The sequence below is a fragment of the Chlorocebus sabaeus genome, chromosome 24, assembly GCF_047675955.1.
Source record: "Chlorocebus sabaeus isolate Y175 chromosome 24, mChlSab1.0.hap1, whole genome shotgun sequence".
NCBI lineage: Eukaryota > Metazoa > Chordata > Mammalia > Primates > Cercopithecidae > Chlorocebus > Chlorocebus sabaeus.
Genome location: NC_132927.1, coordinates 15,450,096 through 15,477,141, shown reverse-complemented (window position 1 = coordinate 15,477,141; position 27,046 = coordinate 15,450,096). Strand labels below are relative to the sequence as shown.

Genomic DNA, 27,046 nt, shown 5'->3' with positions numbered 1-27,046 from the left:
TTTAAAATTAGACCATAGCACAGTGGCGGAAGTCAGGATACCAGGACATGCCTGAATATGAAAATTTCCGCCACCTTTTGCAAGCCCCAGTGGATGATGCACAGGAAATTCTTCACTCCAGATTTCCGATGCCAAGATACATTGACACTGAACATGGAGGCAGCCAGGTAAGTAGTGTTAATTTGTTTGTGTGTTTGTTTGTTGTTAGGTTTGCAGTGAGGTGTACCTCCTTGCCTTCTGATTTTAATAGATTGCTTCATAAAGCGGACAGAAAGGTAAGGAGATAGGAGGGGAAGGTATTAGTGCTTACTTTTTGCATTAGCTTTTGAGAGCAAAGCAGTAAGATTATTAACTAGTTGCCTAAACTTGGCAGTTTCCATCATCTCCTGTCTCTAGCCTAGCTTCCTGAACAGGGCCAGGATGGCATTGTAGTGATATACTAGCTTTGGTTGAACAAGAAGATGTGAGCAGCTTGGAAAATAATATACTTTTCTTAAAGCTGTTTATTTACTCTTAAAGTCTATGAATATGACACTTGTGGTAACTTACATTTTTTCATTATCTTCATTCCATTATTCCAGTTTTCTAGAAAATAAAATTTTATGTAATAGGAAAACACTGTGGTATTATGAAAAGGTTTTGTGGTTTTTAGGATTATGAGGATACATATACATTAGATACATGTACATACATACACAGTTGCTTTGAGACCTTCAGAAGGCTAAGTTAGGTTTCTTAACATACTCTCATAAAATACTTCTTACTTCTCTTTTGTAATTCTTAAAAGAGTTGTAACAAATTAATTGTAAGTTGTTATTCATTTGTTTTACTTGCTCTTTGAAGGCAGGGACTATGCTTTGTATTCCCTAATGCCTAGTATGGTATTATAAAATAGGTAGCAAATATCAATAACTATTACTCAGAAATGATAATTGTTATTAGTTTTACTGTATTTACATGAGTTATTTCTTATTGAGAATTTGCAAAGTACTTCTGCATGCCTTATCTCATTTGATCCTCATAAGAATTCTAGTGTTATTTTCATTTAACAGATAATAAAACTGAGATCTAGGTTACTTATGGCCAAGGAAACACAGTAAATGCAGGAGTGGGATTTGAGTCCAGTACTCCAGGGCCGGTGCTCTTCACTGTTAGGCTAAACTGATTCCTTAGAGAGTAGAAAAAAGATTTTGTATGATACTAAACTTCAAAAGATGTTTCTGTCTGTGTGCTTCCATTATGAATTAAAAATCTTACTGGTTCTTTCATTGACATCTCACTATGTGTATTACCATTTTCGTCTTTTACTCTGGTTATTATTTTCATGATGATAAGCCATAGTGGGTAGAAGGATGAAATGTTGGATCACTTGTCTCATAGAATCACCTGTGGTTTAAGAAAGTGTAAGGGTCATTATTTTAAAAGAACACACAGATTTTTATGGCTTTTATTTTTATCATTTTTTTGGGATTTTGAACTTCTGACCGAGTATTTCGTAATTTCACACTAACTTTGTCATAATTGTTGCACACATAATTTTTATATGCTGAGTTTTGGATTCAACAATGTATTTGTTATTTTGGATGTATGATTTGGAGAGAAGAGGTGCATTTATTGTTTATTTGTAACACATAGTGACCTATACATTTCAAAGTTTAATATTTAAAAAATTAATTTAATAAAATTAATTTTACCAACACGTACTAAATAAAATTGATTTTGCATGATGTAATTATTCAGCTGATATTGACTGAAATTTTCTGTGGATAATGTTATTTCTTCTTTGCTTTTAAGGCCCGTTTCCTCCTTTCAAAAGTCAACCCTTCACAGACTCATAATAATATGTATGCCTGGGGGCAGGTAAGTTTAAATAGCAGGTCTTGGAAATTATGTCTTTGTGTATTTATTGTTATTTTAGTGAAGGCTACATTTTTTTTTCCTGTGTATTTAGTAATGATTTCTGTTGGAAAAGTAATGTAAAAATGAGAGTAGAAAACACAATTAATATTTGGTGACACCATAGAAAAAAAGTGATCCTATCAAATGGACTCCAAGTTTAGCACTATACCCTTGAGACAGAAAGCAGTAAAGTGTATAAGACAGGAAGTGGTGACTCAAGTTTAATGCTAGGTTGTGAACCACAAAAGCCCACAATAAGCCAAGAGAGGCCAGGAATCATAGTTGAGCAGGAGGGGCAGGAACCCTGCAAATCATTATTGGTATAGTTTAATTTGGTAAAAGTCCTGCTGGGTGTGGTGGCTTATGCCTGCAATCCCAGCTGCTCGAGATTCTGAGGCAGGAGGATCACTTGAGGCCAGGAGTTTGAGACCAACCTGGGCAACATAGCAAGACTCCATCTCTTAAAAAAAAAAAGTATTAACCTCTTGGTATAATATATCAACATTTATTGAGTGTCCAGTATGTTTAGGACTTTGTATTGGCTCTTTAGGGTGCAGTTATTAACCATGCCTTTGAAGAGCTTGTAGTCTAATATTAGAGATAAGATACATAACTAAGTAAATGACAAGGCAGAATGGGATATTTGTCCTTAGAAAGCTATCAAGTATTAAAAGTTTAGAAGAGGAAGATGGAAGGAGGTCACATGGTGGTAGCAGGAAGAGGGTATGTAATCAGAAAAGAGCTCAGAAAAAAGAAACCTTTCATTTAAAGAGTGGTTATTTTGGTAATTGGAAATTGCATGAGGAAGGGAAATCTAGGTAGAGAATAGTATGGGCTAAGATAAAAGGCTACATGTAGAGCTGACTAGAAGAACATAAAATGGAAATGTGTTGTACAACTAAATTGTGGAGGATCTTGAATGTCAGGTTGAGGAGTGAGAAGTTGAATATTTATTTGGTAAGTAATGGAGAGTCATTGAAGGTGGACAGAGGGGCAGATTTGAGTCTTAGATAGTATAGTTGAATCTTAAGATTAAATGGAAGCAATCTGTAGATTGAAAGTGTATTTATGAAAATAATCCAAGTGAGAGGGAATAAAGACAAGATGGTGAAAGGAATAGATTTGGGAGATATTTCAAAAGTAGACTCAATAGGACTTGATTAGAAGTTGCAGGAAAGTAATTATTCCAGGGCATGGCAACTATGCACAAAATCTGAATTCTGATTGGATCCTGGATTAGAGAGAGAGAATAGCTATAAAGAATATAATTGGGATGATTTGTGAGATTTGAATATAGATCATATATCAGATAACTAGTACAGAATTACTAAATTTCTTGAGTGATAATGGTGTGGTTATGTGGGAGATTCTTCTTGATCTTAGGAGATACATATTGAAGTATTTAGGGATAAAATGTCATGATGGCTTCAATTTCCAGAAGTTATTCAACAAAAAGAAGAAAAAAGGAAAAGTAATGTAGAAACATAAAGCATATGTGGCAAAATGTTAACAGTTAATTTAGGATTTAGGTATGCTATGTGGGTGTTTATTGTACTTCTCTCTCAACTTTAATGTAGTCTTGAATTTTTAAAAAATAGGTGAGGGGAAACAGGGTATTTTGGGGTTTTGAGCCTGAGTGACCAGGAGAACATGTGTCAATAAATGAGAGAGTGGAGAGTAATTGTTTGGTTTAGACACTGAGTTTGAGGTACTATCTGGAAGGCCTTATTGAGCACAATAAGATGACTATATTGATTATGGCCATGTTGAGTAGGCTGTTGGCAATTTGGGTTTGATGTTCAGGGCAAGGATGAGAAAGGTGATACTTAAAGTCATCACAGTAAATGCTTGTCTAAAGAGAGAGTAAAGAGGTAAAGGAGAGATGAGACAAAACTTCAGGGGAGTACAAGTAGTAGGAGTGTCTAGTGAATTATCAGAGAGGCAGAATGAAAAGTAGTGTGTCATAAAAGGTGACTCTATAGAAGGAAGAAGAAGGAGGTAACAAAGAGACATGCCGCAGACAGTTGAAGGGGGATACAGAGTGAGAAAAGGTGCTTGGATTTGATGGATAGGTTATTTGTGGCCTTCTGTAAGTGGCTTTAGTATGGTAGTTGAGTAAGAAGACAAATTTATAAGAAATTAGTGGGTGGCAAAGAAGCGGAGTTTGAAAGTATGAATGATTCTTTTGCAGATTTAACCTGAGGATAAGCAGTAGGATGGGCAGATGATTGTTATTACAGTAAGGGCACAGAACTTATTTGGAGACCAAGCATAAAGAGCCAGTATAGGAAAGACACAAAAGAACAGATATTTAAGATCCTCAGGAGAGAATATTATCATAAGCACTATATGGAGGTTAAGCATTGGTAAGGAGGCAGGACACTTATTTCTGCAAAAGCAAAAGGTAAGAAGGGTGAAGACAGAAAGGTTTTTAGGTGGAGTGAAAACTCACACTGGATAATTGCCTGTTTCTTTTCAATAATATGAGATTATTTAGGAGTGAAAAAGGCTGGAGTTAAGGACCAAAAAAACTAGAAAAGATTAAAAACAGTTGTAAAGAATACAAAAATAAACTGATGATTAATAGAAGTCTTTTGCAGCAGTGGTGAGGGCCCATTTTATTTACTAAAAATTTCTAGAGCATGCTTCCATAATGTTTTTCATTTGTTTGTTTTGTTTTGTTTTGTGTTTTGAGACGGAGTCTTGCTCTGTTGCCAGGCTGGAGTGCAGTGACGCGATCTTGGCTCACTGCAACCTCCGCCTTCTGGGTTCAAGTGATTCTCCTGCCTCAGCCCCCTGAGTAGCTGGGACGACAGGTGCACACCACCATACCAGCTAATTTTTTTGTGTATGGTCTCGATCTCCCGACCTCGTGATCTGCCCACCTCGGCCTCCCAGAGTGCTGGGATTACAGTTGTGAGCCACCGTGCCTGAGAAAATCCATGAATAGATTTTAATTGTTTCATGAGGGCCTTTTGACCCAGTCACCTCGTAAAGGCCCCGCCTTTATACTGCCACATTGGGGATTTTCAAAATGAGTTTTAGAAGGGACGGATATTCAAACCATAGCACCATCCTACAATTGCATGATTGAATTTGTGTAATATCCCTGTCCTGTCATCCCTTTTCCCCCCTCCATTTCTTATGGCATTGCTCCTGTTAGATTATTAATTACTTGAGGCAATAGCTGTCATTTTCATTTTTGATTTTCCATAGCACCTTAAACATAGCATATATTGAATACAATAGATCTGGACAGGAGAGAGCAGAGATTAGAATATTGGAAATCTATGGAGGTGGTTAGGAGTTAAGGAGTTTTTGTAATATAAATAAATAAATTGAATCCAAGGTCCAAAAGTTCTAAAAGGTGGGGAGGTTATAACAAGTAAAGGAGACTAATCTTGGAAGGGTGGAAGGCTGGTAATGGAAAATGCAGACTCTGGAAGTTACTTGACTTCTCTTTGTTTTCACTTCCTTGTCTGTAGAGTTTAATAAAAGGTGCTTGAAATGGACAGTAATACTCAGTAAATATTAGCTATTAGTTTTCACTGTTATCAATGGAAAAAAAAGTCACTTCTTATATTTAACATGGGAAAGGAAACCTGTTTTAAACTATGAAGTGTAATTGTTACTGCCTGGAAGTAGGGGCATTACAGGCATAAATAAGAGTGCTCAGGTCTTTCTTAAGATTTTTATGAGTAATGATGTTAACATTTTAATAATCATGATATCTAATAAACTGAATCTACTACGTTTTAGTCACTATGCTTTCAGTGTACTGTCATTTAATTAACTTTTATAAGGTGGATACTAGTAATCCTATATTTCATGAGAGGAAATTGAGACTCATATAGATTAAGTATTTTATGCAAGATCATGTAGCTAAACTGTGGCAGGGTCTAGATTTTAGCCAAGGTCTGTCTGACTCCAGATTCTGAATTTTTAATCATTAAGCTAATTTGCTGATTGCATTTAAGGGAAATAACTTAGTAAACAAGCATTTTACTAAAAATTAATGGACTCTAATAACTCACAGGATTTTTTGGGGGTCAGAAATCAAGGACCCTATGATAAGTATTATCCATGAACGGCCGTAAGAGGGCGCCACTGCAACACTTCTGTGACGGTGCTAGAGGCCTCTGTTAGTGTAGTGCTTCGTATACTGAATAATGTAAAGCTTGTACCTTTCTGCTTAATCTTGGATATATTTTGAATAGAAAAAGGATCCATTTTGAAAAGTTGAGATCAGCTAACTGCTAATTTTTATAAAATTGAATTGAGCATTGGTATTTATAATTTCAAGTAGGAGCTCTATGGTATGTAAATTAGGAAATCCACATATTTTGTCTTGACTCGGAGAAATGGCTCTGAGATTGCGTGACTTGAGATGGAAAACATTGTAAAATGAAAAAATCAGGCATAGTAACAGAAAGAAAAAATTAAGAGCCATGAGGTTGTATTGGTTTAGGTTACAGTTTTGAGACTTGTAATTCTCTATGTTAGCTATGCATATAGAATAAAGAAAAGTATTTCATTGTTGCAGATTTTTCAACAGAAGGACCAATAAAAATAGCTAAAACGTGTTGTATGTCTACTGTGTGTACGAGGTATTGTTCTGTTTGCTTTCTGTACGAGGTATTGTTCTGTTTGCTTTCTAGAATTTAACTCATTTAATCATTACAACAACCTGTGTAAGATAGGTTCTGTTATTATCCTTGTTTTACACGTGGGGAAACTAAGACATAGTTTAAGTAACTTCTTCAGTCATATGGGTAGGAAGTGGGAGAGCCAGAATTTAGCCTAGGCATTCTGGCTCCAGACTCTATGCCCTTAATCCCAGTAAGGGATTGCCTCCTTTCATTATCAGATCTTTCAAGTTCTTTTGAATAAACACGATAAAATTGATTTCCCTTTATTCAGGAGAGGTTATGGCATGTTTGTGGCTATGCCAGACTAGAATCACAGGAGCTGTAAGTTCTCGTCTCACATTTGCCATTAATTTGCTGAAATTACTTAATTTCCCTGTTTTAGACTTTGAATATTTATAATTAATAAGAACTTGAGTATAAGAAGAAAAATATAAAATTCAGATAAAAAATCTTCTAGAAATACCTTCTCTTGCTGAAGTAAAATTTCATTGTTAATGGATTGGGTTACCAAGATCATTCTGTCAACACAGTTTTTATTAAAATGGATAATAGGAATTTTCCCTAACTCTTGTTAATTACTTGGAACCTACAGAAATCAATTAAAATGACCTGAAAAGTTGAGAAGCATAGTTTATTTTAAAAATGATATTATGAGTTTGCTTCCTTCCGGCTGGGATTTCTGTTAAAATGCCAGGGAGAAAGGGTCTGGAGGTCAGGCTTTCTTTTAAAGCCCCAAGCCTCTAATTACATTGTTAGTCTTTGTGGTGACTAGCCGCCATCCTGATTCATCTCATCTCATAGCATAAACTCATATGTGATCCCATCAGCCTATGAATAAAGACACTCCTATTATCGGGAATTCTAAGGATGTAGAGTCTCCCTCCCAGGAACCGGGGACGGAGGCCAGTTAGATTCTTTTTATTTAATAGGAGCATAGGCATTGTTCTATTTCAAAGGATTTCCTTGTCTATTTTAAACATTTGTATATAAATTCCATGGTATCACCCTATGTTGTAATCATAACAAATACTTTTTTTCCTCTAGGAGTCTGGAGCACCTATTCTTACAGATGATGTTAGTTTACAAGTGTTTATGGATCACTTGAAGAAACTTGCTGTGTCCAGTGCTGCTTGAAGTGCTAAACATGTTAAAGACACTTAAGAAGATGAAATAATATTCAAATTTCATTTTTTCCTTTTTCCATTTATCTGTGGAAACCAACAGATATTGCTCTATATTTTTTGTATTAGTATGGTTTGAGACAACATAGGGAAAATATTCACATTTGTAGATTAAGCTGGAATTATAATGAGAGCAATAAGAACAAATTTATTTTGCTTACCACAGTGTTATAACTGGTTCTAGAAATTTGAGGTCTTTATAACTTAATTATGTTTAATAAAAATAGAGTCTGCCTTGTACTACAGATGTAATTTATTTGTATAATGCAGACAGACCCAAAGTGGCACTGAATTTCCTTGCTCACCTTTTAAAAACTTGTTCCTTAATTTTAGCCAGAAAGCTAAAAAACATTAGTAATGATAAATGTGAACATTTTTGCTTATTCATTGAATATTTTTCTGTAATTTTCAGCACTTATGTATACACTTTTTCTGTACTTACTAGGGTAAGGCAGATTTATTTTTATGATTTGTTTAGGAATTATTTGATTTTATAATGGTAATTTTCATGATGATAATGTTTTTGGTTATTTGGAAAGATAGTTTAGAGATGAAAGTTTTTTTTGGGTAACAATCCCACAGCTGACAATAAATGTGAAATTTCCACAAAATATCCAACCTATGTGACTAAACACAACAGTTTTTTTTAAAAAGGGAGATAGAAAATAAATAGTTTTGTTGGAGTGCATTTTAGTAAGCCTTTGCAGTAAAATGACTGTTGTAACTACTAAACCAAATTTAGTTTTCACAGCATGGTTTTGTTGTTTTTCCCTTGTTTTTCTGAGGTAAATTTTATATTATATCCTTCAGTATTTTAACACTACTTTGGCAGTTTACACATTACTTTTTGTTTTTCCTTCCTTTTTGTGAAATTTATTAAGTTGTGGTTCTTATTGATAACAGTATTATATAATGTTTGCTTAATTATATCATGTGATGCTCAGTTCTATTTTGATTTATTCATTGGTATTCACTTTTACCTTTAAAGTTTACTTGTAGCAAATATGTTTACATCGATAAAGCCAGATATGTTTTGACAATGAAATTTACATATCAAGTACTGCAAATAAAAGGTGGTGCTATGATATATGCTTAGGAGGACAGTTTTAATGATTGTACTTGCATGAACACAATCATATGATGGTAAAACAGAAACTTAAGAAAAAATTGTTTATATGTTATATTCAATTAGCTTAAATAAATTGCATTGTTATATTTTATTTGAATTGAACTGTGCTAGGCCTAAATGCCAATAAAATATACTTTTCACTGTTTTTCTGGCTATTTTGAAATCTAGTAAAACCTGAGAAGCCTAATGTAAAATTAGAGTATTTAAAAGCATTAGATTTAAAAGCTACTCCTTTAAAAAATAACAACTTTAAAATACAATTCACACATCATACACTTCACCTACTTAAAGTACACAATTCAATAATTTTGAATATTTTCATGAAGTTATGTAATCACATCACCACAATCAATCTTAGAGTATTTTTTATCACTCCCAGTAGTTACTCATTTTTGTCATAAGGCTAGTGTGTTTTTAAAAAGGGAGATAGAAATTCATGTAGTTTTTTTTTGTTGTTGTTTGAGACAGAGTCTTGCTCTATTGCCCAGGCTGGAGTACAGTGGCACAGTCTCGGCTTACTGCAACCTCCACCTTCTGGGTTCAAGCTATTCTCCTGCCTCAGCTTCCCGAGTAACTGGGATTATAGGCGCCTGTCACCACGCCTGGCTAAGTTTTGTATTTTCAGTAGAGATAGGGTTTCACCATATTGGCCAGGCTGGTCTTGAACTCCTGACCTCAAGTGATCCACCTGCCTCGGCCTCCCAAAGTGCTAGGATTACAGGTGTGAGCCACTGCACCCAGCCAAGTTCACATATTTTGAATTGAGGAAAGACATTGTAATGATGACACCTGTTTAATTTGCCTGTTCTCTTAAGTTATGTCCTTTAAGAATGGTGTTGTGCCATTGTTTCTTGTCTTGGTACTTAGCCCTAAACTGTCCTCTACTTCTAAATCAATTACAGCTGAATTTAGGGATAAGGATGAACAAATTGAACAGATGTATTATCATACCCTTTTAGTTTACCATTTAAAAGCAATCACCTGGGATCATTTTTGTGTATAATTTATCTATTTCTAAATTATCTATTTACATAGACTGTTGAAAAGAATGTTTAGCCCTGTCTTAGTTCATTTGGGCTGCCAGAACAAAATACCTTAGACTGGGTATTTTACAACCAATGGAAATTTATTTCTCACAGTTCTGGAGGCTGGGAAGTCCACAATCAAGTAGAGTTGGTGTCTGTTGATAGCTCTCTGCTTTGTACATGGCACCTTCTATGTGTCCTCACATGGTGGAAGGGAGAGAGATGAACAAGCTTCCACAGGCACCTTTTGTAAAAGCACTAATCCCATTCATGAGGGTGTACCCCTCATTCTCTAATCACTTCCTAAAGGCCCCACTGATCTGGGAGGGAGGCAGAGAAGTACTAGGAAGGGAAGGAGGTGGTCCTTGGCTAGGGCTTCACCTCCAGGCCTGTGCCCACAGACCTAGGTGAAGACAGGCATTTCTGTTTTCCTGCCCAAATGTTGCACTTCCCAAGATCACCCTGGCCCACCATGCCCCCATCCTGTGCTTTTAACAACCTAGAGACCCTAGCGGGCACACACAAGCGGCTGGACATCAGGAGGAACACACTGGCGGAAGAACACAAAAACAGCAGGATGTCGAGAGGCGCAGGTCGGCAGAAAAGCACAACTGGAGACTCCAGTAGACACCGACAGGCCAACCAGTGGAAGGACACAGAGTTGGGCTGGGGCTCCGAGGGAGGGCCCGGGCTGCTGACCTGCCTGACTCCAGGGGAAAACCACCTTCCCACTCCATCTCCCTTCTGGCTCCCCATCCATCTGCTGAGAACTTTCACTCAATAAAACTTTGCACTCATTATTCAAGCCCACGTGGGATCCGATTCTCCCGGTACACCAAGGCAAGAAACCCTGGGATACAGAAAGCCCTCTGTCCTTGCGATAAGGCAGGTGGTCTAATTGACCTGACACAAGCCGCCTACAGACGCCTAAACTGGAAGAGCGTACTGTAACACACGCCTAGTGGGCTTCAGCTGTGAACATTCACCCCTAAACACTGCTGTGGGGTGGAGCCCCACGCCTGCCTTTCTGCATGCTCCGCCTAGAGGTTTGAGCATTGGGGAACTGAAGAAGCGAGCCACACCCTCATCGTACACCCTACCAGGGGGTTAAGGGAACTTTTCCCGTTTCACCACCTCTTAAATGTCATATTGGAGATTAGGTTTCAACATAGGAACTTTGAGGGAACCCAAACGCTTAGACCACAGCACTCTTAAAGAACGTGGATGATATGGTTTGGGTTTGTGTCCCTGCCCAAATCTCATGTCAAATTGGAGGAGGGGCCTGGTGGGAAGTGACTGGATCACGGGGCCAGATTTTCCCCTTGCTGTTCTCATAATAGTTCTCGTGAGATCTGATCGTTTAAAAGTGTGTGGCACTTCCGCCTTTGCTCGCTCGCTCTCCTGCTCTGTCGTGGTAAGACGTGCTTGCCTCCCCTTCGACTTCTGCCATGACCAAGTTTCCTGAGGCTTCCCAGTCATGCTTCCTGTTAAACCTGTGGAACTGTAAGTCAATTAAACCTCTTTTCTCTATAGATTATACAATCTCAGGTAGTTCTTTGTAGCAGTGTGAAAACAGACTAATACAGTAGGATGGATAAAGAATATTTGCTAAATTATTAGCAGCACCGAGTAGCTTTGGTATATTACCCAGAACTGTTTTGGAATTCATTTTTGAATCTACTACTTCTATTGGCATAATCTCTAAAAATGATCTTAGACATCATCTATGTACACAGATGTAACAGGATAAATTTATTCTTTTATTGGCAGATTCCAAAACTGAGCTGACATTTCTCTGTTTAGTTCCCCACTTGATAGACTTCCCTCTCATATCCCCAGACTCAGAGACTGCATCTAATGAGTGTACTTAGTTGTCCAGCTCAGGCCAGAAACCAAAGAATCATTTTCAACTCTTACTCTTCTCAACATCTTTGGTAACCACATTGTAAAAATTCAACCTCTCTAGTATTTCCGTAATCTATTTCCAGTTCTCTATCCTACTGTTATTCTGCCTTCATTATATCTCACCTGGCTTGGTGAAATAGCCTCCTAACTAGCCTACTTTCTCCAATCTCCTTGTCTCTATTCCTCTTTTCAATTCACTTTCCACACTGCAACAATAGTGCTATTTCTGAATACAGGTCTGATTCAGTCATTTCCTTTTGCCCTCCCAATAAAATCCAAATATTTTGGCCTCGTAACATTGCATACTATATATCAGATTGTACCCCAGTTCTCTGCTAGAAAAATGGTATAAAAGACACAGCTGAAAAGGTGTATTGGAGAGGGATTCTACTTGTACCCAAGCATGAAATTTAGGTGTTGTATTTGGTATCTATTTAGTGTCAAAAGCAAATGCATTCTCTTCTGGCTGTTACAAATTAAATTCCATGGCTTATTGCACTTGCTTTTATTTTAAATGAACATGGTATTTTTTTCAGTTGTTTTCAAACTGCGGACAAATTAGGATTATTTCCTTTATCTTTTATAAAATTAAAAAAAATAGAGATGAGGTTTCACTATGTTGGCCAGGTTGGTTTTGACCTCTTGGCCTCAAGCAATCCTTCTGCCTCAGCCTTCCAAAGTGCTAGGATTACAGGCATGGGACACCTCGCCCAGCCGGATTATTTCCTTTCTAACATCCATCTTTACATTTTTATTTTCATTTCCCATGTATCCACTATACATGCATATATACTTTTTGTACTCTTCAAATGCTTGACTTGCGTTCATCTTGAGGATTTTGTCAAGTTATTCTACAGATATTTCTATTTTTCTTGTTTGCTTTTTAATAGTTTATGAAATTAAGTCTCCTTTCTTCTGTTCATTGTTCCTCCTTTGTTTATCTATTGAAACAACTGCTGTTCTAGGCTTAATGTATTATTATCCAGTGAACAGAATAATATTAAGGTATGGAACAGTGAAGTTACATTACTATATTTGATTTTTTTTTCTTCCCTACCTATGGATTATACTGACCAGCATCTTCAGTTGTTTTTCTTTGAGACTTGGTTTTGTTTTTTCTGTGTGTCTATTTTCTTACATTTTGTTATTGCCTACCTTTTTCTACATTTTCTGCGTACTAATTTTCAAGGAGCAATTTTAAAGCTCAGTTTTTACTCTATGTTGTTCAAGCCTGATTTGTACTGTTTGCAAATATTTTGGTCTTCGATTAATCTTATCTAAAACTTCACAGCAGGAAAAACTTAAATTGCACCACTGATGGAATGATTTGTGTTTTTTTTGGCTAATCCTTTAGTTTTAAACAACAGTTTAAAAAAATGTAGTGCCATAGGTATTCAAGACACAAACTGCAACTCTAAGAGAGGGGAAATTATTCAAAAATTACTACTAATTTACCTTCTAAATGTAAGGGTATCCGTGTATGTTCAGGCCACATTGTATAACTGGGGGTTCTCTGAATTAAGTTCCATGTAGAACACAATGTTTAATGAGATGAACAAAGCAAATCAATGGAGTCTTTCATAAAAGCAAAAAAGTGATAGTTTGAAAGTATTAATCCATTTCTAAAGCTAAGGAGAAAATTGAATATCAATTCTTCTGATAAGCATAAAATACATGTGTTTTTTTTTTAAATGAAAGTCTTAAAAATTATTCAAAGTTTTTTGCCCAGGCCAATTAAGAAGCGTAATTGCTTAGTTATTTAATTATCAAGATTCATCTACTTTTCCTCTAATGAATTTCAACTGAGACTTGATGTAACAATCATACATTCACCACTCATGAAGGCAGTTTGGGAAACTGGACTTTTGGAGTTAAAAGAGTCAATTGAAATCATTAGGTCCTATTTCTTTATCCAATTCATTCAAGAATCCCTCCACAATATCACTGTTGGTCACCTGATCTCTGTAAAATACTTTCAGTGACAAGTCAAACAACAGCTGAAAGTTGCTGAATGCTGTGAGTGACTTACACCTTTAGAGAAAAGAATGTTGCTGAGTTAGAAAGGATTTGTATATGACATACCAAAGTAAACTTTGACCAGAATTTTACGAGGAAATATTTAATTCCATTTTACACGATAACACAATCTGAGGGGCTATGAACTTTCACCTAAAAGGCCATCTGGCAGTCTTTGATACTGTCATTAAAAGAAAGTGGGTAGACAGTTACACAGTTACGTAGCAGATGTTTGCCGATTAGAAGAATGCTCTCAAGCAGGACATTGTGGACACACTTACCACAGAACTGTATATTTTCCAACTGCAATAACCATGTATTTAAGTGGATAAAAGTACATTGTAGAGCTTGGTGTTATGAGTCTGTTTCCTGTGGAAAGTGTGGCCTGCTGTGCTGGGGAAGCTGCTGTTTTCTTTTCTGGTCGAGATCTTGTTCAACTGCCTTCATAGTGTACAGGGTGAAGCATCCACAGAATGATCCTGTGTGTACATTTAACCTGTTCTGGGGACTGCACTGTTTGTTTTCGCAAATTAGGAAAATCGACAAAATCAATAATTTTTGTAGAAATTAGAACTTTTTCTAAGAATAGCAAATCTGGAGATTACTTATGAGTAGCAGTAAAGATGTCACTTTGAAGTGATAAGTATACTGAATAAAGAACCTCCAATAAGGAAGGATCACATTTCACTTTATTTAGTGGCTTAGAGCCTTTTCTTCAAGCCAACTTAAAAGTGACTTAATCTGCAGAGGTTTAAAAATTAATCTTTATCAAATCCTTGTGAGATGCTAATAGGTTAAGTATTCTGCATGTTTGAAAACATTTGTAAAGAAGAGATGAAAGAATCATAGAGCAGTGCTTCTCAAACTTGAACATGAATCCTCATGGAATAATGATAAAATGCAGATTTCCATCCAGTAGATCTGAGGTTTTGCATTCTAACAAGCTCTCAGGTGATACCAGTGCTGCTGCTGTGGCAGGCCACAATTTAAATGGCAATGTCAGCCAAGAGCAGCGTTATGTTTTGGGACTCCCATAGGAAGAAGTCCAGCAGTCAGTTGGAAATGTGCATTTTGGACTCAGGAGACTCAGTTTTGGGAGCCATAAGCATAGAATAATAGTTGAAGTTATAAGAATAGATGAAATTGCTCTTCTTTAATTATTTAGTAAATACTAATAAGGTAGTTAGGGAGCACAGAGTCAGACACAATCCTTCTTTGTGGAGCACAGATTATGCCATCCTGTATGGCCTCCTGCAATGTTTTAATTCTAAAATTCTATTTTTAATGAGAACATTAAGCCTACTGATTTATCAAGTGTATCTTTTTCAGCAAGGACGTATTTCTATTAAAAAGGCCATCAGGTTGCTGAAATATTAATGGTAGTACAATATCATGTAGCTGAAGAGAATGTTATCATTGAATTCAGGGTTTTGATGAAAACCCAGAGTTAGGTTCTTTATTTTAATAGGGATGTTGAGAAAACAAGATTCTGAGTAATAAATTGTGAAATGGCTTGATTAATAATTGTCTTTCGGCCAGGCAGGGTGGCTCAGTTTACTCCCAAAGTGTAATCCTAGCCCTTTGGGAGGCCGAGGCAGGTGGATTGTTTGAGGTCAGGAGTTTGAGACCAGTCTGGCCAACGTGGTGAAACCCTGTCTCTACTAAAAGTACAAAAATCAGCTGGGCATGGTGGTGCATGCCTGTAATCCCAGCTCCTCAGGAGGCTGAGGCAGGAGAATTGCTTGAACCCAGGAGGTGGAGGTTGCAGTGAGCCGAGATCGCACCACTGCACTCTAGCCTGGGCGACAGAGTGAGACTCCATCTCAAAAAAAAAAAAAAGAAAAAGAAAGTCTTTAATTATTTTAAGGATGATGTCTCTCACTTTTTAGGACCACAAAATACATTGCCAAGGCATGTTATGCAATGTTCTTAATTAGGTATGTTTGTTAATTGATTAGGTAACTATTATGGTGTAGATAGACATCGCTCTGCCTGGAGTTGGAGAAGTAAATGCGACAGTCTCTGAGCAGACTTTGGACCAATAGACTTCTATTTTTGTGTTTGTTGTGTGGTGACTCTTCTTATCTTATTGTATATTTACATTGGGCATTTTGAATTATATTTACTTATTGAGTGCCATACACACTTCTGACATGGCTTGTTGTAAATGACTCTAATGATTATTTTCCATTTGGAGTCTAAAGTCCAGCACGGTTTCAGGGAGCTAATGTTTTATTATTGCAGGTTCTTTGTCAAGAACATTCAGTGCACCTGCTGTGCGTACTCAGCCTATATATCCGGTGACAGCTACATCTGCTTCCCCATCTGCACCTTTTGGTTTAAGTCGATATCATTAGCTATCTGTAACACTTAAGAATCTGCCTGTATCTGTTGAAGGATAGATAACTGGGTTGAAAATCCTCACCTTTCTGCAAGACCTTCCACAAAATAATAGCTCTGTGGAGTGATTTGGGGATTTCTTATGATTAAATAGATTATTGAAGCTGTGATTGTCAAATAGAAACATGTTTAAACATGTTCCAGAGCTTACTTTTATTTATTAAGAAGGACATGATCACAAAATGTGCTTAATAATAATGTAGCTACGCTATATGTTAAATTTGGATCTGTTCCCATAGCAGATAAGATCTGTTATTCAATAAAGTCTAAAGTTGTCTGTACAGAGTGGAAAACCTTAATCCTTAACATTAGTATACTAGTCATGTCAATCAGCATGTCCACATCCTCCTGTTGCATCTCTCTGCTGGACTAAGGAGCCAGCCTCCGTCTCTTCCTTAAGCAAAGGGGTGGGATCAAGTTTCCTAAGGGCACCTAATCCATAGACTGGTTGCTGAACCTATGAAATGACTTGATAGGAAAAAGTTTCCTTAGTAAGAATAGTGATAATTAACTAGACTAATTATACTCTCCTCCTTGAAAAGTTGAAAGACTCAGATAGCAGCAGCCATTCTGTAATGAGAGAAAACATGACTAAGAACAGACAAGGCGTGGAAGAGGTGTACTGATGGTGGAACATTAGGATGAAGGTTCATTAACTCTGCTGGGTGATAGTTTCTAGACTGCCCTGCATCTTGAAACATGGCCATTTTTGGAATCCTTTCACCCTTACTCCCAAATGTGTTCATTTGGTATAATAAGTTTCCATTATTTGAGATGACTGAAACTTACTTATGAAACAAAGATCACAGTGACCATGAGGATTTACTTTTTGATCTGTGTTGCAAAGAATAGGGATTAAATATTGAGAAAACAAATAATAAGTGAGATGGGTGCCACATTGGGACAGACTCCAGAAGATGCACTATGTTACCTTATCTATCCACTCAGGATGGATAAAGTTCACCCGATTTAGGTGTCTTTCTAACAATATCCAGCCAGATTACTAATGTATAGGTTTCTGAGGCCAGAAGACCTTAATATCAATAAGTAATGGAATTACCTGAAACTCACTCCATACTCTTTTAAATAGTGCATTGAAGGAGCGGGGATCATGGGCTAAAATTCTGAAAACTATTGTATTTTTGTCTCCAACTGTCCCTTTAAACTTGCTCAATGTGTATAGTCTCCAGTCTCCCCAACTACTTGGTAAAGACTCTAGCAGACTGATTTTGGGTCACTTTTATCTAATAGACTTAAAGGTCACTCTAAGCCATAGACGTAACCCCGTTTAACAATGGCCAGGTCCTGTGCTAGGTGGAAACATGCACCACCTCATCTACTTTTCTCCACGGTCATCTTATAGCTCACTTGGTATTTGCTGTCTGTTATCTTGGCATCTTAGTCCAAGCCACTTGTTATACATTTATCCACAAGAAAAGTATAAATGATACACACATGGAGAATTCCACTGTCATTCTCTGGTTCTTCTCTCAGGGCTACTTGCTAATCAGTATGTCTTGGGAATGGTTCTGTCCTCTGAGGTATTCTTTCCCCAGCACATGGAGAGTTTCTCCTAGGCCCCACCCACTCAATGCTTGCCCCACAGTGTTGGCTCTGGGATATACAGTTCTTACCCAGACCTTTATTCTTATTCACAGTATTTACTTAAAATCTGCCCCCAAATAAACCTTAGGAGCTGAGCCAGGAATGGTGGTGCATGCCTGTTGTCTCAGCTACTTGGAAGGCTGAGGCGGGAGATCGATTTAGCCCATGTGTTTAAAGCTGAAGAGAGCTATGATCATGCCACTGCACTCCAGCCTGGGCAGCAGAGTGAGAACCTGTGAAGAAAAAGAGAGAGAGAGAGAGAGAGAGAGAGAGAGAGAGAGAGACCTTAAAAGCTGAATCCTTATCAATGGATTCTGATGAAAGGCTATGCTTGTCTCCAAAATGCTGAATGAGGCCATCTGTCTACTATTCTCATTAATAAAAATAATGAGGTGCTACTACAGCTTTCTGCAGTGTTGTGTGTTCATGTTCTTTCTGCCTGCTGGGTCCACTCTGCAGTGTGGGGATTTTTTTGTGGGCTGTAGCCACAGGAAGGGTGTTCTAGTGAAGAAATTCCCTACTTGCCTGGAGTCTGAGCCAAATATGGACACTCCTTTGCACAACTTTGTAACATCTTGCATAACATCAGTAAGTATTCTTTGGCAGTTGTGGCTAAAAAATAGCTCAGGGATATTATCATTCAATAATGTTGTATGCAATAGTATGTAGGTTACATATCTGCTGATAGACTAGGGGTAAATATGACTTATGGAGTAGTACCTTGTACTAAAAATAGCACTTGCTCATGATTCTAGAAAGTTAGAACTAACCTACCACTCAGATATCTGCAGGGAGAGAAGCATATGGGATTTAATCAATTATCTTCCCAAAACACTCCCTCGAAAGAAAATTGTAAATTCATTTCAAATAATCAATGAAAGATTTTTCCATGTGTTAGATGACTTATACATTCGCATATATTGTCCCTCATTTCTGAATCTTGTGATCTAAAAAAATTAATATTACAACTTTATTTCTAGCCAAGTGTTCTTTACTATTAAATTTTAGAAGGGTTGTGAAAATTTGCATTGGGAGGCACAAATTATTCTGTGCTCTTCTGTTCTATTGGGAGATATTACTTTTCTCCCTATTATTTTCACTTTCTACTTACTTGTAGGATTGCTGAAATAGCTTTTGAACTGAGTGAACATTTTAATTTACTCTGTTTTTTTAAAATATTATTAAAGCTTCTTTGAACAAATAAGAGAATGACCAAAGAAAGAAATTCGAGAAGGATAAACTAAGCATAAAGAGGAGAGCTTTTCATGTCAGAAAATGCTAAGGATAAACTAAACTTCAATCAAGAGACAAATGTAGTTTGAAGGCACTGACACTTCATCACCTCAGGGAGGCAGTAGCTCCTTCAGTAATAAGAAACTCAAGGCTTTTAGTATTTTTCTCCACTTTAAATTCTGAATTTTTCTATTAATAATTCTTTATGTGATTTTTTTTCTATCAACACCCATGCTTTAGTCCTTGATTTTAAAAGGTAATCCTTGCTCATGTCTGAAATAATTGGACCCCAAAAGTAAAACATAGTTTGCCGAAAGGGTACAAAATTGAAAAATGACTTTAGCTGCACACCATGCATGAAAGACTTTCGAAGTCTGAATTTCCATAAAAAATTATAAATAAATGAAATTCTTTATATGCTCAGTAAGTCAACTTTTTTAAACGCAGCAATTATGGTTTCTATAGCACAACAAGAAAGGTTGGGTGGGATTTTGAGGTCACCTCATCCTAGCATCTTCACCTGTGACCACATTTTTAACCTATTTCTTGCTGAATATTTAATATTTTGGCCACATTTTCATTTTGGTCACAACCTAAGTGTAGATTTAAAGTATGGTAATACTTTTGATCCAGCAAAAGCACTAGACCCATACACAGAGGAATTTATGTCAGAAAGTGATATCTAGTGGAAGATTCTAAAATGTTAAAAATTCTCTTTTACTCAGTTTCCATGCTTGAATGAATTACTTATCTGACTGGAGAGCTTCTTCCATGGGGATAAACAGCTTGGTAAACATTAGAAATAGTGGTGTCTCAGCTATTTCTAAGTATCTATGTCTGAGTATTTGCTATTTCCAGTAGAGGTAATCCAGCAGAGTTTAGATTCAGACATTTTCTTTTTTTAGTATAATCAAATATATTTTCATCTAGCAAAGAAGGAAAAACAGATAGAGTCCATATCTTTTAGGGGAAAAGACTCCACTGATGTTGACTTTAAGTACAAATGCAAACAACAGAGGAATGGCAGGGTGAAATGTATAGGAGCACAGATTCTGGAACACTGCACAGATTCAAAGCGCAGCTTTGCCATTTCCCAGTCGAGTCACACTGGGCACATTTCTTAACTTCTCTGGGACTGCTTCTTTAGCTGCAAGATGGGGAAAATCATAGCACCTACTTCATAGCATTGTATGAAGATTAAACAATTGAGTACCTATGGTATATTTAGAACACTGCTTGGCACTTAATATATGCCCTGTAAGTGCTGGTTGTCATCATTCCAACGAGAGGCATTACTCTCCAACCCTTCATTTTCTATCAGGTACTCCACATTATAATTATTATTTTTGCAGAGACAAGGTCTCACTTTGTTGCCCAGGCTGGTTTTGAACTCCTGGGCTCAAGTGATCCTCCTGCTTTGGCCTCCCAAAGCACTGGGACTACAGGTGTGAGCCACCATGCCTGACCCTGGTACCCTACATCCACATTATTATCTACATTTTACATATCAGGAAACTAAGGCTCAAAGACCTTATGACAGGTTGCACAACTGTTAAGTAGTAACACCCACAGATTGCACTATACAGATTGCATACAAATACATCACCACGTGCATTAATAATGTCTTTATTACTAATATGTCTTTACTAATAATGTCTAATAATGTTTTTATTACTACCTGGCAACAAGAATTGAGTGCTTATCCTGCGCTAGGAATGGTTCTGCGTGCAAAGAATAACCCATGAGATAGGCGCCGTTGTTATTACCAGAGAAAACTAAGGCACAGATTGTTTAAAAAACTTGCTCAAGGTCACATAGCACTTACTGGCAGACATGAGATGTAAACCCAAGTGGTTTGCTCTAGTATCTGTGCCCCTTTTCTGCCCCTTTCCCTGAGAGTGATCAAACGCTTGTGGAGCTTTCATGTGGTCTAAGATTAAGGAAGAGGCATTTGGTCATCACTGGCTTTTGGCTGGAAGGTTATTGCATTTGGTCTTTGGCCATCAGCCTTTTCCTCACTATCTGTTACTGCTGTATCTTGTGGGCTGTTTCTCTTGGGGGTGCTCCAGGAGAGGCCAGCCATGGCCCCCTGCTGGCTAGGTTCCACATCTGCTCACAGTGGCCCTGCTGGTCTTCCAAAACTCATCTGGTCTGCCCTCTGGCCACTGGCTGTGTGCTGTACACCGCCGCTCAACTGGGTTAAGCTCAATGTTTTGTCTTGTAATTTCAGACACCTTCTGGATCCTTTGCTAAGGGTTTTGAAACCTCTTGAAGCTCTTCCCACTTTCCCAGCCATACTCTGGTACATGTGAGTGAGGGTGAGCAGGTGTTCTCTTAGGCCTTCTCCCTGCTACTATCTACTTATATAGCTGTCTGTTGGTGTAATAGAACTCCAGGCAGGAAGAAAAATACAAGCTCCTTTTGACTGGAAAGTTTCACTTAACTGGAATCTCTACTATTTATCTCCTCCACCAGGCATTTTGATATTAGGTTGAGGCACAAGGCCTCAGACATGTCCCAAATCTCCCTCTTTCTATTAACCATTTCCTACTTTCTCTCTCTTCTGAAGCTCCTGATTTCTTTTTCTTTTCTTTTCTTTTCTTTTCTTTTTTTTTTTGAGACAGAGTCTTGCTCTGTCACCCAGGCTGGAGTGCAGTGGTGCTATCTTGGCTCACTGCAAACTCCGTCTCCCGTGTTCAAGTGATTCTCATGCCTCGGCCTCTTGTACCTCAGTTGGGATTACAGGCATGCACCACCACACCAGGCTAATTTTTTTTTTTTTTTTTTGTATTTTTGGTAGAGATGGGGTTTCGTCATGCTGGCCAGGCTGGTCTCGGACTCCTGGCCTCAAGTGATCCACCCGCCTCGGCCTCCCAAAGTGCTGGGATTACAGGCATGAGCCACCGCGCTCGGCCCTGATTCATTTATTTTTAATGGACCTATAGTCTACTTCCAGCACCTCATTCCCAACTGCATCATCACCATCCTTGAAAATGTATAGCACTTTCCCAGGCTCTGGTCCTATATCAGGCATGGGTTGCAAAGAGAATGTTGGTAGCGTCAAGAAAATCTAGCAAGCAATTCACTTGCAAGAGTCTAGGAAGTGATCTTAGTTGAGTAATGTCTGTATCTCCCAATTAAATACACTGGGAAAATTCAGTAAATGATACTGGTGGGATAAACACAGGCCAGATCTTGAAGACCCATATAAGTCAGATGTGTTAGGCTGTTCTTGTGTTGCTCTAAGGAAATACCTGGGGCTGGGTAATTTATAAAGAAAAGAGGTTTGATTGGCTTGCAGTTCTTCGGCTGCACAGGAAATATGGCACTGACATCTGCTTGGCTTCTGGTGAGGGCCTCAGAGAGCTTGTACTCATGGTGGAAGGCAAAGAGGGAGCGAGTGCCTCACATGGTGAAAACCAGAGCAAGAGGGGAGGAGGAAGTGCCAAACACTTTTAAATAACCAGATCTCTTGAGAACTCACTCACTGTCACGAAGATAGCACCAAGCCATGAAGGATCCACTCTTGTGACCAAATCACCTCCCTCTAGGCCCCACCTCCAACATTGGGGATTACAATTCAACATGAGATTTAGACGGGACAACATCCAAACCACATCAATAAGGTGAAGAAGTTTAGATTTTCTCCTGAAGGCAGTGAGGATCACATGGCAGAACAAAGCAGGAAAATGTACAGAATGGAGAAGCCTGAAGAGTGTCAGGCTGAATGCAAGCAACAAGGAGGTGTCTGGGAAATACCTGTCATTTAGACAAGAGGGATGATGTTCCGAGGAGGCCTGTGGAAATGATAGGATTTAGACAAGAGGGATGATGTTCTGAGGAGGCCAGTGGAAGTGACAGGATCTGGAGAGGAGAAGGCTGCTCCACTTGGAGTCACCTCTCTTTGGCTAGAAAGCTCAATCTTAAAGGTACCTTCCCAGTGAAGGCTTCTCTGAATTCCCATGGCTTACTCTCATGGCTATCTGTACATAGTCAATATTACACTTTTTTTTTTAATTTTTTTTTTAACAATATTGGTCTTTCCTACTGGAATGTACTGTCCATACTGAGGGCAGTTAATTTTTGTTGAAAGTTTTTGTATTCCCAGAACTTATTACATTGCTTGGCACATAAAAGGCTGCCAAATATTTGTTGAATAAATGAATTTAAAAAATAAAAAATGGATGGAGTAGTGGGTTACCTTGTGAAATATTATGGCCAAGCCATTGCATTAAAAATCCCGAGAGGACACAAATGGAAGACTCTTGGATCCTGCAGTGCAGACAATGGGCATTGCCCCAGAGCTGCCACATCAAGGATGTCAAGTCATGGAGTTTGAACACTAGGCATGGGCACTTTGGCTTTTTGAGTGAAAAAAAGTTGTTTCTGGGTATTAATGTGTTTGGGGATATAAAGAACCAGGGACCCCTCTATTCTATGGTCCTCTGACCTGATGGACTGAAGTTCCAGTGTGCCACCATGAAATGCAAGGGAAGTAACAGGGAGCCAGAGCCACCCACCTGCATCTCAGACAGACATCCTCCACACTGCCTATTTGCTGTTTGCATAGTAGACTAAAATAAAAGCAACTTTGGACTACTTGACGTCTCTAGGCTTGCTTATCCTCAGAACCAAAGCAGTTTGCTGTGGTCTAGCCTAGCTATTCAACTACATATGCACAGCCTTTGTTATTGTTAGAGTTTTATAATTTTTGCTAGGCTAACTGGTGTGAAACAGTACTTCATTGTTTGATCCAGAGTTTTAAAACTTTTAATCTTTCATTTAAAAAAGTTTTCATATCTGGATTTCTGATGTGAATCCAGTACTCTTCTATGAGTACTTTCTGTCTGCTTCCTAATTAGATTCAACAGACGTTTGTCTCTTTTATCAGTTCTTTCAAAGAACCATCTTTGGGGGTTATACATCAGTTTTAATATTTTTCTATTATTCATTACTTTCTTCTTTTCCTATTCATTAATTCCTTTCTTGTGCTTACCCTTGACTGGTTTTATTGCTTTTATTTGTTTTTAGAAACAGGATCTTGCAGTGTTTCCCAGGCTGGAGTGCCATGGTTATTCACAGGCACAGTCATAGAGCCTTATGCCTTATAGCTTCAAACTCCTTCAAACTCCTGGACTCACGTCATCTTCCTGAGTAGCTAGGACTATAGACGTGCACCACTGTACCTGGCCTCACTATTTTCTTATAAGTTCTCAGTTCATTATTTTGACACTTAAAATTGTTTAATATTTAAAGTACTTATAATTTTTTTCCCCTGAGTGCCTCATTGGTAATATCATGTCATTTTATATGTACTGCAGTGTTCTTATTTTGATTATTTCTAAATTGATTGTAATGGTAGTTTTGACTTTTTTCTTTTACTTAGAAGGTTTTTAGAAGGTGGTGCTTTGTGGGATACATAATTTGATATATATTAATTAAATTTTATTATGTATTTTTTAAAACATTGTCTCATGTTTAGTTTTTTCTTACTGGATTTGTCAAGGCGGAAACTGTGTCAAAATCTCCTATTATGACCGAGTTACTGAAAATGTATCCTTGAATTTTTAAGAAATATGTATGTGTTTCAGTACAATTATAGTCAGCATATAAGGACTGGACTGTTACTGTGATATTAAGGAAACTTAATATAAAATGATAGTATTTGCCCTATGTAAGCTTTTGGCCTTAAATTCATTTTAATTTGAAATTAGTGCTTTCTGTTTCTCTTTTGTTTGCCTACATCCTTCATATATTTTCCTTTTCTTTTACTTTTATCCCATTTATGGCATTTTGTGTTATATCAGTCTCTTAAAAACAGCAGTTTGAACTCAATCTGCAGCCTTTTGACTTTCATGCATTTGGTCTTACTTGTCATCTTGTTTCAAGTTTTGTTTTGATAGTTCTTTGCATTTCTATTGTTTTGAAGTATGGATCTTATTTGTCCTTCTTTGGAGATAAACACACATTTAAATTTTGCTATAGTACTTAGTTTCCAAAAGCACTTTTTAACTTACATTTCTCCAGGGTAAAGTCATGTTTTCCACTGTCTTCCACCTTCTCGCTGCTCATTGTTCCTCATTTACCCATTTTTGTTAATGTATTCTGGATTATTGTAAACTTTTTTTAATTGTAAAAATCTAGATTAAAAAAAATCCAGATTATTATAAAAATATAAAAAATTGTATCTATTAAGAATGCTTTGACATTGCTTTAGTTTAGTTTTTCTTTTTTTTTCTTTGAAACTGAGTTTCCCTCTTGTCACCCAGGCTGGAGTGCAATGGTGCAATCTCAGCTCACTGCAACCTCCACCTCCCTGGTTCAAGTGATTCTCCTGCCTCAGCCTCACGAGTAGATGAGACTACAGGTGCGCACAACCACTCCCAACTAATTTTTGTATTTTTTTCTTGGTGGAGATGGGGTTTCACCATGTTGTCCAGGCTGGTCATGAACTCCTGGCCTCAAGTGATCCACCTGCCAAAGTGCTGGGATTACAAGCTTGAGCCACCACGCCCATCCTAGTTTTTCTTCTTTAAAAAAACCTGTTCCTACAATGTAATGTATCTTTGTTTCAGTCATTTTGGAGGTCTGGGAGTAATGTCATTCCTTCTTCATTTTCACCTCCTTTTAGGGCTTTTTTCAGTCAATTGAAATTTGTCTTCACACATCTTCTTAAAAAAGATTTATACATGAATCGGTATATTTTTAAAGATATCTGAGTTTGTCTTATTGCTTTCACAAGGGTGAGACAACTTGGCTGCTACTATGGTCTGAATGTTTATGTCCCCCTAAACTTCATATGTTGAAATCGTCACCCACAAAGTGATTGTATTAGGAAGTGGAGCCTTTGGGTGGTAAATAGGTCATGGGGGTGGAGCCCTCATGAATGAGATTAGTGGCCCAAGAGAGACCCCTTTGCCCCTTTTGCTATGTGTGATTGGAGTGAGAAGAAGGTTGCCTATGACGAAGCAGGGCCCCACCAGACACCGAATCTGCTGGTGCTTTGATCTTGGACTTTCCAGTCTCCAGAACTGTGAGTAATAAATGCTGTTTATAATCTATCCAGTCTACGGTATTGTATAATAGCAACCGGAATGGACTAAGACAACTGCATATACAATTCTTGGATCAAAATAAGAGTTTCCCCTAAAGTCTTTTAAAATATTTTACTGCCATTCTTTGGCATGGAATATTGCAGAACACTATATTTTAATCTGGAACAGGAAATAGTAAGGGACAGTGTGATACAGTGTCTCAGAGAGCTGACTTTAGGATCTCACAGACAGGGAGGGGTTCAAGGCCTCTGTCTACCACTGACCTGCTTCTCACTTACCAGTCATAAGGCCTTGGGAAATTTTGACCTTGGTTTTCCCACTAGTATAAAGAACCTAAAAATGGTATTCCTCATAGGGTTATTGTAAGGGTTAAGTGAATTAATTCTATAAAGTTATAAATTCTATAAAGTTATAAAGCTTAGTACCTATTATACCTTTCTGTTTCATTTTGGACTTTTTTTTTCTGGGAACATCAGTTGCCTAAATTTCCATCTCTTAATTCTTTTTCCTTTGTGGCCATTATCTTATTTCTCATTATTTTTCTCTTTAGTTTTTTTCCTTTATATTCTATATGAGTATACAAGTTTATCCTCATTTTTTCCTTTATTAAACCTGTTTTTTTCCTCAACCTAGATTTTAATTCTGCTAATATGTTTATAAAACTTTAAAAATAATAAAAATACATGCCCATGAAGAAAAGGGTATAAATCCTAAATATATACCTTGAGAAATCATGAGAATAAAGTGTTTATCACCTCAGGTTAAGAAACAGAACACTGCAGGCTGGGAGTGGTGGCTCACACACATGATCCCAGTGCTTTGGGAAGCTGAGTCAGGAGGATTCCTCAGGACTTCATTCAAGACAGCTTGGGAAATATAGAGGGAACTCCATCTCTACAAAAGATAAAAAAAATTAACCAGGCATGGTAGTGTGTACCTATAGTCCAAG

The 27,046-nt window shown here is 37.5% G+C and overlaps 1 protein-coding gene across 1 annotated transcript in view; it reads left to right on the top strand.

Annotated features, from left to right (window-relative positions):
• Positions 1 to 9,003, top strand: part of SEC23A (SEC23 homolog A, COPII coat complex component) — a 73,173-nt gene extending 64,170 nt beyond the window's left edge. Inside the window, exons 18-20 of the mRNA XM_007986545.3 lie at positions 12 to 167; positions 1,795 to 1,860; positions 7,593 to 9,003. Coding sequence (XP_007984736.1) covers positions 12 to 167; positions 1,795 to 1,860; positions 7,593 to 7,682 — 312 coding nt within the window. The 3' untranslated portion in view covers positions 7,683 to 9,003. The remainder of the gene's footprint in view (positions 1 to 11; positions 168 to 1,794; positions 1,861 to 7,592) is intronic.
• The last annotated feature ends 18,043 nt before the right edge of the window (positions 9,004 to 27,046 follow it).